Source organism: Genypterus blacodes, unplaced genomic scaffold, assembly GCF_046128005.1.
Source record: "Genypterus blacodes isolate CSIRO-AG114 ecotype Tasmania unplaced genomic scaffold, CSIRO-AGI_Gbla_v1 ptg000106l_1, whole genome shotgun sequence".
Lineage (NCBI taxonomy): Eukaryota > Metazoa > Chordata > Actinopteri > Ophidiiformes > Ophidiidae > Genypterus > Genypterus blacodes.
In genome coordinates this window covers 805,538-820,000 of record NW_027466910.1, presented here as the reverse complement: position 1 = coordinate 820,000, position 14,463 = coordinate 805,538, and the positions used below count along the sequence as shown (strand labels likewise).

Here is a 14,463-nt window from a genome sequence, read left to right as displayed (position 1 = left end):
GAACTCTCCTGGCTTTAGCTTTAAAAATCGGATTATCTGACTGAGGCATTGCGCTCTGTAGTTTGGTTTCCCCCTCCTCTCCTCTGCGCAGTTGAGCTTTAGCCTATAACAGACAGAACACCAACCATGTTCCTGAGTTTCTGCCTCTTGGTGACATTTCTCTTGGGGCTGACCGGGTGTTTGGGCTCGTACGTGCCGTGCGAGCCTTGTGACCCGAAGGCGCTGTCCATGTGCCCCCCGGTCCCGGTCGGCTGCCAGCCGGTGAAGGAGCCCGGCTGCGGCTGCTGCCTAACGTGCGCCCTGTCCGAGGGGCAGGCGTGCGGCGTTTACACCGAGACTTGCACCAAGGGCCTCCGCTGTCTGCCGAGGAGCGGGGAGGAGAAACCCCTGCATGCCTTGCTCCACGGCAGGGGAGTTTGCACCAACGAGAAAGGATACAAACCGGCGCACCCGCCCATAGGTAAGATGCGCCCCGGCATAACGGGCTTGACCGACCGACTGACTTGACTGACTGACTTACTGACTGACCGAATGCATGCTTGACCCGTACGATGCGTTGGCAGCTGCGGTAATAACCGGATCAGCGGCACCGCAAAAAAGTCGTCCAGCCCCCGCCGGGTCTCTCTCCCTCTCTCCCTCTCTCTCTCACTCCCTCTCTCTCTCTCTCTCTCTCTCTCTCTCTCTCTCTCTCTCTCTCTCTCTCTCTCTCTCTCTCTCCCACTGGATCGGGACGTGGATCGCCGTGATGAAAGGGAGGAAAGAATGAGAGCAACGCTGCATAGAAATCGGATCATTTCTAAACGAATTTGCATTTCTTTTATTTCTCTCAAAGAACCGAGAGGGGGGTGGGCGTAGGGTGGGGGAGTCCGGCGCGTTGTGCACCTTTTTAAAGCCGCGGAATCATCGGTCACCGAGAGAGCTTTTGTTTGACAGATGGCGTGAGGAGCCATCTGATTAACTTTTATCCATTGCCTTGATTAAGCCGGCGGCGGGCGGCGGGTGGCGGGTGGCGGGAGGGGGGCTTGTTCGTCTTCTTCGGGTTCTTGCGGTTGATAGAAATGCACCTCAGGCTCGGACGCTGCTTCTCTCCGTGCGCCTCTGACTCCACACGGCAGCCCGGACGCATCCTCTGTGCCCCGGGTTTTCGAGTGGCGCGTCTCCGAGCTGCGCTTTTACGCGGCGGTGGTTGTGGCCAGGAAGCCCCGAGGGGTGCTCAATGTGGGTCCAGGGAGTCCCCAGTCACGGGCGTGTGTGTGTGTGTGTTTTGGTGTTTCTTTTTAAGTTTCCACACTTACACACACACGCAGTGCCAGCAGAGGTTTCACACTCTGCTTTTACGCGCCTGAACCAGGGTGAGATCTTTATAAAAGCTTAAGTGAACATCGGTGAGAGGAAAACGTTTATTAACTCCAAGTCGAGCTCTGTGCGAGATGTTCCGCCATCCTGTGATCTCTCCGCTGAGACAAGTGTCCTTCAGACCTCCGTGTCCCATCATGGTACCACAGCTAATCGGTCTTTTCTGTCTCCATCCTTTCATGTTTGTCTATCCTTTAGTCTCTTTCGGTGACTTGTGCGCGTCCCTCAGGTGCTGCAGACTCACGCGATGGGTCACGATCTAACCGCAGGAAAGGGGTTCTCTTCCCTCAACTCAGATCTTGTTAAAGCGGAATTTAGGTAGATTTAGGATGTACCCCCAGGGTGGCGTTGAGAGTCGGATTAGCACCGAGATTAAGTCTGTATGCGTGAGAGAGACACACGTACACACACACAGGGAGAAAGAGAGAGACAGGCAGACAGAAAGACAGACAGACAGACAGACAGACAGACAGACAGACAGACAGAGGGAACGAGACTTCAGCCAATATCCCCTAAATGATCTAAGACATTTCATCCTCAGCAGAGTGGTTGGCTGGAGTTTTAGTGCTTGTCAACAACTAGACAAGTAGGTGGTAACCACAAAGGTTTTGGCAAGATGCCACATTCTATAATATTGGCTACCAGCAGGCTGGATTTGGCTGCTGACAGAGTCATTAGGCTGTTTGCTCCCAGTGAGCGGTGCCCACCTCCCCTCTGGATGAAACATCTCTACATAACCTGATCAGCCCAGGACCTCCATTGTTCTAAAAATAACCACTAAGCATTAGAGCCTTCAGCAATATCTGTGTTTCATATGTTAGATACCTGCCTGTGTGTGTTTGTGTGTGTGTGTGTGTGTGCGTGTGCGTGTGCGTGTGTGACTGTGTGTGTCTACATATGTGTCAGTGCATGCGTGTGTGTTAAGTCACATACTTGGTTTAGGGGAGGATGGGGGTGTCTGGGCGTGCATTGTGTGTAATTGTGAGTGATGAGGCTTCAGGCAGTTTCACTTTGGCCTCATAAGCTTGCACACACACACACACGCACACGCACGCACACACGCACACACACGCACACACACACACACACACACACACACACACACACACACACACACACACACACACAAACTGACTTCTCTGTCGGCCCACAGTTGTAATCAGAGCATCTTTTCCTGCCCCTGGCACTGCATTCATTGCTTGGGCGCCCAGTCACAACGCAGTGATTCAGCAGAATGCCTCTGGCACTCTCTTCTCTCTGAAGGGCCTTCTGTCAAACAGTTCCACGGATGGGAACTGGTGAGGTGAGCCTCTGGTTTCCTGTGGTGTGGGGTTGCAGCTGTCTGCGTGCTGTACCAGCTGAGCAAGGCAAACACAGGGAGGAGGAGCTGCAGTGACCTCGGCACTCAGGAGGCCATGGGAGCTCTGGCCTACTAAATTTTGACTGATACAACCAACACAATGGCAGAGAGGAGTCTTTGCTGTTGCACGGCCCAGCTCCTCCTCCCTTCTCTCGCTCACCTAAGATTAGAAATGCTCACCTTCACACGGCAGCGTGGTTCATGTCCTGTCGGCCCATTAAGTCACGTCCTGCCCCTGCACTGTGATCCCAGGAGCTTTGTGGACTGTGAGGCATAAGAGGTGGTGTGTGCTTTGGGGGGCACTCAGACTTTTTAGCTCCCTCGAAGTGAATCAGAACCTGGAACGCTTGCCAAAAGATATGACTTCATGGCAGCGTGGGCCCCCTGTCTTTTGCGCTTCTGAAAGAGCCTTATGTTTTAACAGATTGCTCTTTGCCAAGAAACAAAAGATGATTAGGGAGGGGTTCCAAATCCAGACTGCTGGACTCGCACATGGACAGAAATAATGTGCCTCATTATTTGCACAGCAGCGGCAAATCTGGTGCCTCCGCTGACAACTTTAAGTCTCCCAACGTTTCTGTTTTATTTCAGCCGGGGCGACATTTTCAGCAGTTAGAAGTCGTTGGTTTCTTTGTCATTGAGTCAAGCAGCTGCAGATTTCTGACGCCCGGCGTTTGCCAGGGAACTTAGCATGGGTACGATCACGCTGGCGGTTTCTCCTTTCTCAGCATCGCGGATTCACTTGTCATCACTTTCTTTTATAAAAACTCTTTTTACACGTGACACTTAACCTCTGCCTCTCCTGCGTCCACAGTGTCACTGGCACGGCTAAACAACCAAACCACGCGCTGAAAGGTTCATTCACTTTAGGCCCCACGTTTAGGTTAATGACAACAAACGTATTCTTGATAGTCTGCTGTGGACTTTGCGTGCACTTGCAGACATGCCATGTTAGATATGGGTCAGGTCACATGTGGCACCAGCTGCTTGACAGCTTCATGAAGGGCTCGTGTGAAAGGAAAGACTGTATCTGGCTTTCCATCTCCTTCACCTTGAACCTCTGAGATGGCGCAGTGAAAGCTTAGATCGCTACAACCGATCTCCTGCAGGGGCTAGGGAGAATTTACAGGGTCATTTTGGCAAGATATCGTGTGAAGACTTAAAGAAAAAGTGGGAAAAAATGGCAAAGAACGTGTCGCCTATTGTTTTGGGACATGACACGGATACTATTGATATGAAGCGAGTTTTGTCTGGTTGCATAAGAGCCGAAACTGTCGGGCAAAGGAGTTTTTTTTTTTCTTGGCCCACTTTCCTGATTTCTCCTCATAAAAGTTTACAGTGGTATTTGCACAGCATTTTGGTCACTGACACCAAGCGAGTGGCAACAGCTGTGAAACGAATCAGCGCCCGCAGTCCTCGTTCTGTATCGAGAGCGTGCGACTCAAAAAGAAGAAGAAGAAGAAGGAGAAGAAGAAGAAGAAGCAGAGACGGCCACATGCTGGGCTTTAAGGTGCTGGACGTGTGATCAGACCCCATCTCAGCGCCGCGGGTCGCTATCATCTCATCGCCAGCTCTGCTTAGTAAAGGCTGGAGAGGGTGAAATCACCTCGCTCTCTTCCTCCAACTCTTTGAAATTCCTTGTCATGAGCGCCAAAAAAAAGAAAAAAGAAAGAAATAGGCCTCTCGTGTTTCCGCAGAGCCGCAAAACAATGGAGGCTCCAGTCCCTCCTCTGAAATCCTGCTGCTGCTCACAGGCTAGAATATGAGACAGGTGATCCTCTCCTCGTTCCCTTTTAACGGCTTTAGTGTTAAAAATGTGCTTCCTCACCCGCGCTTTTGTAATTAACGACACTGCGTCATCGGCGATTCTTAGTTTGAATCATGTCCGACCCGTCCGGCCTGGTGGAGACAGCAGGGCCGTGTATTGGTGAAGGTTTTTGGGTGTAGTTTATGAATAACTTGATTGAACTTTATTGATGATTGAATTCTTTAGTGTCACACTAATTACAGCTAGGCTAGGCTACAAATTTAAGCTAGAACAAACAAATGAGAGACACGTTCCTGTCAAAATCACAAATTAGAAAGATAAGTAAGGTATACAAGGCGTTCAGGAACAGTATTAAAAGTCTTCCTCTTACCTTCGTCTGCCAGGCCACCGCGTCTTTAAACTGTTGCTGTAACTGCGTTAAGTTTGGCATCCCTTAGCGAAACTGAAGCCTGGAGGAGAGAAACACACATTGTTAGCCAAACGCCGCCTCGGTGCTAAGAGAACGGAGTTGCGCAGTACATGCTTAGCACTTTGGGAGAGCTAGCTTACGTCAGCGCTTGTTGTTTTCCTCAGTTATTGATGAAAACCAGCCTTCCTCTGTCTTATCTGTCAGCATTAGGTGGCTAACTTTAGGATGTTATGTAAGTGACGTGTGAGATGATCGTGTTTGGCAGCTAGCGCTATTTATTCCATGAGCTCGTGAAGGAGAAGATGCGTCGCTCAGTAACCTCTTGCCGCGTAACACTGTACGCCAGGCACTTCTTGGCAAGGATCTACATTTTCTCCAAGAGGGCAAAGCGTGCATAGCAGCCCATATCCTGTGTTGATCTTTGGTCAATGTATTCAGTCAACTTTAACCGCAAGGAACGAGGTAAGCGATGGATACGCTGGAGAAACTGGAGGCCGCTCGTCAGAAACTCGAGCTCTTTGAAGCAGACACGGCGAGTTGAAGCCTCCTGCACTTTCAGGCCGCCGAGAAATGCCAGACAGCATAGCAGGGTTAAGTGTTGGGACGGAAGAAAAGACGAAAATTGTGTTTTTCTATCAAGATTTCAAGACTCTAACGTTTGTTGTTGCATGTTATTCATACCTTCAGACAAGACTTAGAGCTCCACTGGCTGTCAGCTGAATGACTTATTGAATAGGCCGGTGCACGGTGCAGAATATCATACCGTATCAGTTTGCACGTCTGTCTCCTCATAGGGGGATTGATTATTAGATGACGCAATGATAAAACTCAGTGTCTTTGCCATCAACTGTATATGGGCTTTGTATACAATTATGAATATAGCAAATTTAGGTCTAATGTCACCATAGAACAGAACATTTCATGTTCTGACGAGAAACATTTAGTTTTGTTCTAGGGTCACATTTGGCCCACGGGTCGCTGCTTTCTCCCCCTTAATGCATCTACCTGGGTTAAAGTAGAAACACGTATTAGGTCAATCAGAATGCGTATAGATATACACAGCATGTACACATTACCGCTCATTTATATAAAGCAGAACCCTTGCGACGGCTGACTGCTGATTCCTGAGTGCTGTGAATCAGAGCGTTATACTGTACTGCTGTTAAACGAGATACTGTAAACCGTCTCACAAAAGCGTGTTAACCTCAGACTGATGTTGAAGTTGGTCCTGTGCCCGCTGTGATGTTTTCTTTATGCTTTTGCGCCCCGCTTGGAGTTTAGCTTTGCACAGGGCATTGGGGAGTTCTCTGCACTCGCCGAAATAGCCACTGCCGCCGTTCGGGAGTTGGATATCGTCACACCCAGCAATTGTGTTGCGGTGATGGCAACCCAAAAAGAGGTTGCGTCCGTCCGTGTGGCTTGTTGAAAACCCAAACTCAGATGTGGGATCAAACCTCAGACCAAAATTAGGAACGTACAGTAGAGCAGCCATCCGCATTACTCCGATAATGTACTTTTTGCATGATGGTTTCAGCTTGGATCCAGCATTGATTTGCACTCGAGTGCGGATACGGAGACGCTTTAAACGGGTCAACGAGTTTACTACCTGCTTCAATCCCCACTTGGAACGACTTTGCATCACCTCATGAGTCCTGTTGTGTAACGTATAATCCTTGAATTGTTCTCGTTGCTATTTTTACCTCGCATTCAGATAAGCAGGAAGCATTCTGAATGCAATGAACATGTTCTTCGAGCATACAATACCAGAGGGAAGAGTTATTTCCTGCACATTCAGCTGCTGATTGAGAGCGTGCATGGGGCCAACAGAAATTCCATCGAGGAAAAATGGATGTAAGGGTCAAAGCATAATTTATCTTGCAGCCACACTACAAGAGAGAAACATTCAGTGGAGTCCATAGCTGCTTTTTTTTAACTGTGCAAGCTGCCTTGGATCAGAGCCATTTTCTGTCGTCAGTCCCTCAGTCTTGCCGTGTAACCTGGCTTTGTGCGCCGCTACTGTCAAATCACGTGCACAGGGTACACAAAGTACTCAACTGTTCCTTGCAGCTGGCTGCCCCGTGTTATTACTTCAGATCATCAAATATTATTGGCTAATACAAACAAGTCCGCAGATGAGAAATGTGCGCTAAACACCATTTCAAGTGCATTGCTGACAATTTTGGACCGCTTCTTCCTCCCTGTCCTTTGGTCTGGAGGTCTTGGCTTTTTTCACTGCTGCATCATTTCCCCTCTGACTTGCAGAGCTCCAGTGTGGGCCCGGTTTGTTCACACCTCCCTCTCTGCTCTAGAAACTCCAGGGTTATCAGGCTGCAGCCTCGCTTTCAAATATTAAGTAGCAGAGGCAGTCTAAGGCTGAGGGATGGTTTACTAATGTCATGTGTTATATGACAGAGTGGCTCTGGCTTCATTTATCCCAGCAATTATCTCCTCCCACCCCCTGTTGAGATTAAACAGCATCTCCATTCACAACTCTCTTACATGTTGTAAAGATGTAATTTCAGATGCGGTGCAGAGTCTGGTTTAATCAAAGGCAGGGACATAGCAAATGTGGTGTAATGTTGGGAAATCCAATGAGAGGTGGGAGAAGTCATTGTCCAGGCTTCTCTGCTAACTAAATGGCATTACTGTACTGTATATTCACAGAGGGGAAAAAAGCCGGAGAAGGGTTGGCTTATCTTTCAAGTTTGGACCGCTGCCTGTAAGAAACTTGGGATATTCATGAAGCATAATTGTGTGCAGATGTTAATTTTTAAACAGAGAAGTATCAGGTGCACCTCCTTTGGCTCCTCTCCTCCTCTTGTCCTAATGAAATCTTTAGCTGGAGCAGAGGGAGAGAGGGAGATAGCAGCACAGCTTTGGGCTCAGCTGAATGGAAGAGCTGCACATGACTCGGCTCACTTGGCTCCCGTCCAGAGTCTTGGCTGAGTTTCAGGAGTTAAACACAGACCCTCTAAGCCTCCTTTACAAGCTGGGTACCCTGAGCATGGAAAAACTGAGTTTTTGTGGCTGTACTGAAGAGCCCACTTCAGAAAAGACGCATTTGGCGATTTTGTCGGCGAAAGAGAAAAGGAGACAGACACCATTGTCTGCACAAAGGCTTCGCTTGGCATTGTTGGCTCAGGATGGCACAATATCAACTGTATCACTTTGTCAGTTCATGTACCTTCTCTCCACACTAGAGGATCATTTCTAAAATGTAGATGAAAGTGTCTTTCTATATTACGCTCACTTTTATAACATTTTTCTCTGCAGACAAAGCTAATTTTCGTCAAAGTTACTGACTTGTGGAGTGAACACATTTGATGTTCCATGCCTTTGACTTTTCCTCCTCTGGTCATTTCTATACCCAAACTACATTACACACCAAACAAGAATGAGCATTTAAAAACATAGTAGGTATTTTCAACAACATATTTCATTGCCAACTATGTGGCATTTTAATCAAGCGCCCTGAGTAATTGTTGGATTGTACAGCAAGAATAAAGAGTTTTTCCACAGTGGTCACAGGCATCGTGTACATAGGAATGCTTGTTTGACATATTTATTTATAGCAGTTTATAGTCTCGTAGTCTGAGCAGGGAGACACGAGGACATATCTAAACACAAACTGAGGCCTGCCAAGTCATGAGTTGTGAGATTAATTTCAAAGAGTCGGCAGTGCAGCGCAGAAGCCAAAGACCCGATTCTGGTAATCACCCTCCCACCCCCCCACCCACCCCCAAAGACTCCAGACGCTCATGCTGTGTCAGGCTCTTTGAACATGGGTTCCTGGGAGCTCGCGTCCTTGTTATGTCTCAGTGCTTTACTCTATGCTGGCTGTGTACTAACAGGCCAAGCAGTACGCTGGCAACTTGTGGATTTTTTTGACTTTTATATTTCAATATATTCCTTCAGTTCCTTCTCCATATATACTGGAAGGAAAGTTGATTTGTCTTTCGACAGCAGTTGGCGTATATTCCTCAGCCAACATTCCTCTCTGGTTCAGTGCGTCTGGCCCTGTGCACCGCGGCGGGTTTCCTTGTCAGATAAATATAACCAGGGTCATCCACTGGCACCATCGCCTCAGCCAGCTGGGGCCTGGCAACGTCCCCACAATAACTCTGTCCTTATGGTACAGCTAAGCCAAGGGGGGGGAGCAGAGGGCTTCTTCTGTGGCCTCAAAGAACCTCTGGCTCGGGGTCCAGGCTTAAGAGGCTGAGCCTGACAGATAGGAGGGGGAGGGGCTGGGTTAAGGATAAAGGACCTCAACCTGTGACTATCCTATCAAGAGGGACCTTCTGATCCCTGAGGCTGCAGTGCCCCCTGGGGGAGGTGGAGCTACCTGGAGGAGCTGCATTGCATGTGACAGAAATGTACACGCATCAGCATGGCTCCACTGAGCAAATGGATTTTCCTCAGCTTGACATTTTATTTAGTTCATTGTGGGACACGTCTGTGTAAAGCTCCCACACGCAGGAGCCCCGGTTCCATTTTAAAATGTAGCTGTTTAGATACCACGGCATAATTTTCCAGACAGTTTTGGCAGTTATGTAACATATGATGCTGTTTTCCATTTTCTGTATGCTCACAAATATGTGCCACTGTGCGTCCTAATGTTTATTGGTGTATTAAACTGATAGAAGTGAAGGGGGAAAGTCTTGGGAGGGGGATGGTGTTTGTAGAGTGTTGGACTAAAGTCATTTGAAACATCTGGTGTCTTTCTTGTTCTCACGGTTGTAGATCAGCTGGAAATTTCCTAACACGAAAGCGGGTTATTAGATTTTGGACGACCGTGAGCATAGACAGAAGAAACATTATTGTTCTGTAAACATCATCACTTGGGAATTTAGGGGGTTGCAGGATGGGGTTGGGTGAGAAAAGATGACTTAAGCAGTAGGAGTTCATCAGCTGTTGCCTCCCCTCTTGTATAAACAAAATGGAAAGCAACATTTGGTGGCAGAAACCCTGGGAAAAGCATCTGGTGTCGCGTTTTATTGTTTTTGTTTGAAGGACTAAAATAATAAGCTGCTGAATAGTTCACATTTTATGCGGTTGGTGAATGCCAATATTGGTTTCTGTGCACTGACAGTTGGATTCCTCTTGCTGTAATGCTGATTGCTATCGTGTTTGAAGAAAAGTGGAAAAGTCGACCCATTTGGTAGTTACACTGATTGCAAAATATTCTTAATTTTGATAAAATCTTAGTTTTTTTTTGACTGGGATGGCTGCAAGGAGAGAGTTTGAAACTACGTCTAGAAACGGAATGGAGAGTGGAGCTGAGATTCAAATGATTTTGAAGCCTTGTAAATTCCTGTTGAAATCAAATTTAAACCCCTTAGCTGTCTGAGAGAGTTAAAAAACAAACAAACACTTCTACCACAGCAATGTAATCAGAGTAAACAGTGTAATCAGAGTAATTTCACACCTGAAATGTACTGAACTAAGGGAGCAGTAGAGTCTGAGATGAGATGATAAGTTTAGAGACAAAATCTGTGTTTCAATCGCTTAACAGAACCTTTGATAGGGGGCGCCGTGTCACAGGGCCCAATGCAGACACTTTTTCAGCTTTACATGCCTCAAATAAAACTCATGTTTGGCCACAGGGTATAAGTGTGATACTAATGAATCATGTTTTACGTATTCGCAGATCGTGAGTCCCGAGAACACGACGACGCCATAACCACAGAGATTACAGAGGAACTGCCGCCGGCTAAAGTGCCACTTCTTCCCAAAGACATTGTGAACAGTAAGAAGGTCCACGCGATGCGCAAGGAAGAGAAGAGGAAGCTCGGCAAACAGCGCTCCATGGGCGCCACCATGGACTACTCCCCTCTGCCCATCGACAAGCATGAGCCAGAATTTGTAAGTAGTCAAAGCGTGACTCTGATTTTTTGCCATTTACTTGAAGTCGTACAAATTGTCGCCATCTAGTGGCAATAGTAACTTAGTTCTAACATTATCCAAAGAGCTAAAGTCTTAATATATTCAATGTTCAGTTTCAGGTCATTTATTTCAAAACTAGGTCACTGATGTTCATTTTAAAGCAATTTTAAGATATTTGGCATTCACTTACCAAGTCTGTAGGCTGTTGAATGGACACTTATGGAAACCTGGAAAAGCCTCTAATGGAAAAGCCTCTAAAAGCTAAGAAGAGACATTTGAAGGCCTATGGACCTTGCAACAACACAAATATAACCAGAAAGCTGCAACTTAACACAAAAACAATGTCAGTGGCTTGATTTTGACAAAAACAACCGGTGAATCTTTACATTCAGTATTGTATTTGAGGTCAACTTTGCTGGATTGTAACTCTTTCTTTTTCGTCCTCAAAGGGTCCTTGCAGGAGAAAACTGGACGGAATCATTCAGGGAATGAAGGACACGTCTCGTGTCATGGCTCTGTCTCTCTACCTTCCCAACTGTGACAGAAAGGGATTCTTCAAGCGCAAGCAGGTGAGATTCGCAATCACGGCTGTAATGTAAACGATCTCCTCTCGGGCTTCCGCTAAACCTTTCTGCTCCGTCTGTGTCGTCCAACAGTGCAAGCCCTCCCGTGGTCGCAAACGGGGAATCTGCTGGTGCGTGGACAAGTACGGCGTGCAGCTGCCCGGCACAGATTACAGCGGCGGGGACATTCAGTGTAAAGACCTGGAGAACAGCAACAACAATGAGTGAACAGGGGAAGAACTGTGTACCACCCTCACGCCCCACACCCCTTATCCTCTAACCACCACATGTCCCAGGGCCCACGTCTCCTCTCCCCGTCACATCCGTACGCCCCGCCCTCCATTCACTTCAAGAAAAAAAAAAAAGAGCATCCAAACAAAAGAACAGGCTGAAAAAAGACACCTGTCATTTTTTTTTCTTTTCTGTTGTTGACCAAGCACTCATCTCCAAACGAGCGGAAGATTTCTACCCCCGGGCTCTCCAGGCTCCTCGCACGAGCGGCGCCCCCTGGCTGTGAAAATATATACACGCAGGATATATTTTTATAGAGGCTTGAGGGGGGGAGGGGGAGGGGTGTGAGTCTCAGCACAACACTCTCATCACGTAACGTTAACGCAAAACAAGGCACATCCACTCCAAACTGACATTGTGGGCTTTCGAATCTGAATGACGCCACTGTGGAACTGAAGATTGGCTGAATAATTTGGTTTTCGCACAATTGTTTTCCAATAGAAACAAAAGGAACAAGCGATAGGGAAATGCTGTAACAGTTGACTCTATCTGGGTATGTGGTTCTGTCAGAGCACTTGTGAGTAGGGGAGTCTGATTAGTTATGTGTAATTTCACAAATTAACGTGTGCATGAATGTGTGTGTGTGCTCGCACGCTTATGTGTGTGTTCAGTACAAATGTCCGTTTGCGTGTGAGTCTGTGTCGGCGTATGACGGCGTGAGCCTATTTCTAAAGAATGTCCCTTCTCTTTCCGTTTCTTTGTTTTTCCGCTCACACACACACACACTCAAAAGAAATATGGCTAGCGCTTTGAAGTGGTCTTGGGTAACAGCGTACGTCTCCAGACAGCGAGAGTTTGGGAAAGCAAAAAGCGTAAGCAGATCGTTACAGATGAACCTACGAAAGTGGCTCTTGGACAATGTAGCTAGCCTGATATGCCAACTGTGCCTACTTGAACAGACACTGCCATTCAGGACGACACAGAGCTCAGAGGGCGCTGACTCTACTGGTGAAATGACGACGGGCACACGTTTACATGCACACTAAACTCCGATTTCAGTCTTACGTACTCGGATGTTCCTCGTTCGCTGAATATAACACAACTCGTTGCTTAATCGGCTAACGAGAGGATGTAGTGCAAGATCGTTTAAATGATCTACTAAATTACGCTTGTTTATTTAGGTCTCATACTTCGACTCAGGGTTTCTGCTTTCATGAAAATCCTGTCATCCAGGCCTGGAGACATCCAAATTTGCTCCTATATCATGGTAGGAAACGAGTAAGCGACAGTTGGTGGGAGATCTTGCATTGCGATTCCCAATACAAAAGTCTGGGGAGGATTTCAAATCATCCGATTCAGATCCGAATCGAAGTTTTAATGTGCATGTGAACGTACCGGAAGATGCGACTCGATCATGATCAATATTTAGTCTTGGATCTCTCCATGTTGAGTTGAGTTGTGGAGTGCCAGTCAGGCCAGTTGCTTCTCTGATTCAGTTGTGTGAAGTGTAGTTTTGTATGGTTTTGTTTGTGCTGTTTTCTTTGCCTTCAGTGAAGTAGACTGCCCACTTTTGAGCCATGTTCCTTTACTAAGTGGTTTCCCCTCAGTACTGCTAGTACATTGTTATTGTGGTGTATTACCTTACTTTAAGTATAGTTATTGAATGTTGTTTTTATTTCCTGTAGAAACAAAGTATGACGGCAGCGTATCGGTGCTTGGAAAAAAAAATGTAGCCTGTAAACAATTTGAGTAGGTGGTTGTAGAGTGTTAGGAGGACGAACCGGACTCATGTGACTACAGGACAGTCAGTAAAGCTAACCCTTTTGTAACCCTCTGCTTACACGCTTCTCCAACCTCTAAAATGCTCCTTTAATCAATACACGCACGTGTTGGGAAATCATTTTTCTTGAATCTGAAAGGGAGAACGGTCAAAACAAAAGGGTTTTACTGAACAGGGTCATTTTAAACTAGTTGTTCTCTCTCTGTGTGCAAGTCACAGTGCCTTCTTAAATGCAAATACATTGGAACGGCGACGTGAAAGTGACATGGATATTGTAGGGGGCGATTTCCTTTTTCATATGGCCCCCACTGGGGCCGCTTCTTGTTATGATGATAAAGAGGTCTAGATTTAGTTCTGACGTAGAGAAGAACGATGAATGTGGTAAGTCCTGTAAACGGTGTCACAAATACATTGCAAATCCTTTATAATCTTTGCCTTTACCTCGGGGCAATTCTGGACAAGAGTGATTTGTGAGGAGCTGCTGTGTAACCGCAGTCGGCTAAACCTCCCTCTTCTCTTCCTTCAACAACCAATAAGCTAAGATAATTGCTTTTTCATGTGACTGCCAATGTATATGATTGCCAGAGAGTGGAAGCCAAAGGATGTCAGAGTTTGGAGGTGAATCGTGGCGGGGGCAGGAGGGCTGCTTCTCTCCGCTCGTGCAGGCGAGCTGCTGGTGTCTGTTTTTCGAGGAGAGAAGCCATTTCAACAACAAGAGAGAAACGGAAATAGCATCCAAAATGGCTTCTGGTTGTGAACATAATATCAAGGCTCCTTGCCCTACTTCCTACACCAAATCCACACTACCACTTTCGAAAAAAGCAGCTTGCACTTATTTCAGTTATTCACTATTGATATTGACTCACAACGATGTGGTATCATGAAGTTAGTGGGGGAAAAAAACAGCCACAAAAGCTAAACGTTGCATTATCCTGTGCTTACCTTGTAAAGGTGGTGCTTTGAGGTAGTACTTGTTGACAGGGGCTGTGCAGCCCACGCCTGGGACCTCCAGTACAGCAACATCCTTTAGGGAAAATAGAACGTAACACACACAGTACGCAAGTGATGGCACGTGCTCTCATGGCCGAACGCACAGATGCGAGAGGAAGATGG

General features: G+C 47.0%; 1 protein-coding gene across 1 annotated transcript in view; it reads left to right on the top strand.

The window, feature by feature from the left end:
* The window catches only part of igfbp5b (insulin-like growth factor binding protein 5b), a 14,726-nt gene extending 263 nt beyond the window's left edge, over positions 1-14,463 (top strand). Inside the window, exons 1-4 of the mRNA XM_076160528.1 lie at positions 1-460; positions 10,541-10,755; positions 11,226-11,345; positions 11,433-14,463. The exon at positions 1-460 is cut by the window's left edge and continues 263 nt beyond it. Of these exons, the coding sequence (XP_076016643.1) occupies positions 127-460; positions 10,541-10,755; positions 11,226-11,345; positions 11,433-11,567 (804 nt within the window). The 5' untranslated portion in view covers positions 1-126 and the 3' untranslated portion in view covers positions 11,568-14,463. The remainder of the gene's footprint in view (positions 461-10,540; positions 10,756-11,225; positions 11,346-11,432) is intronic.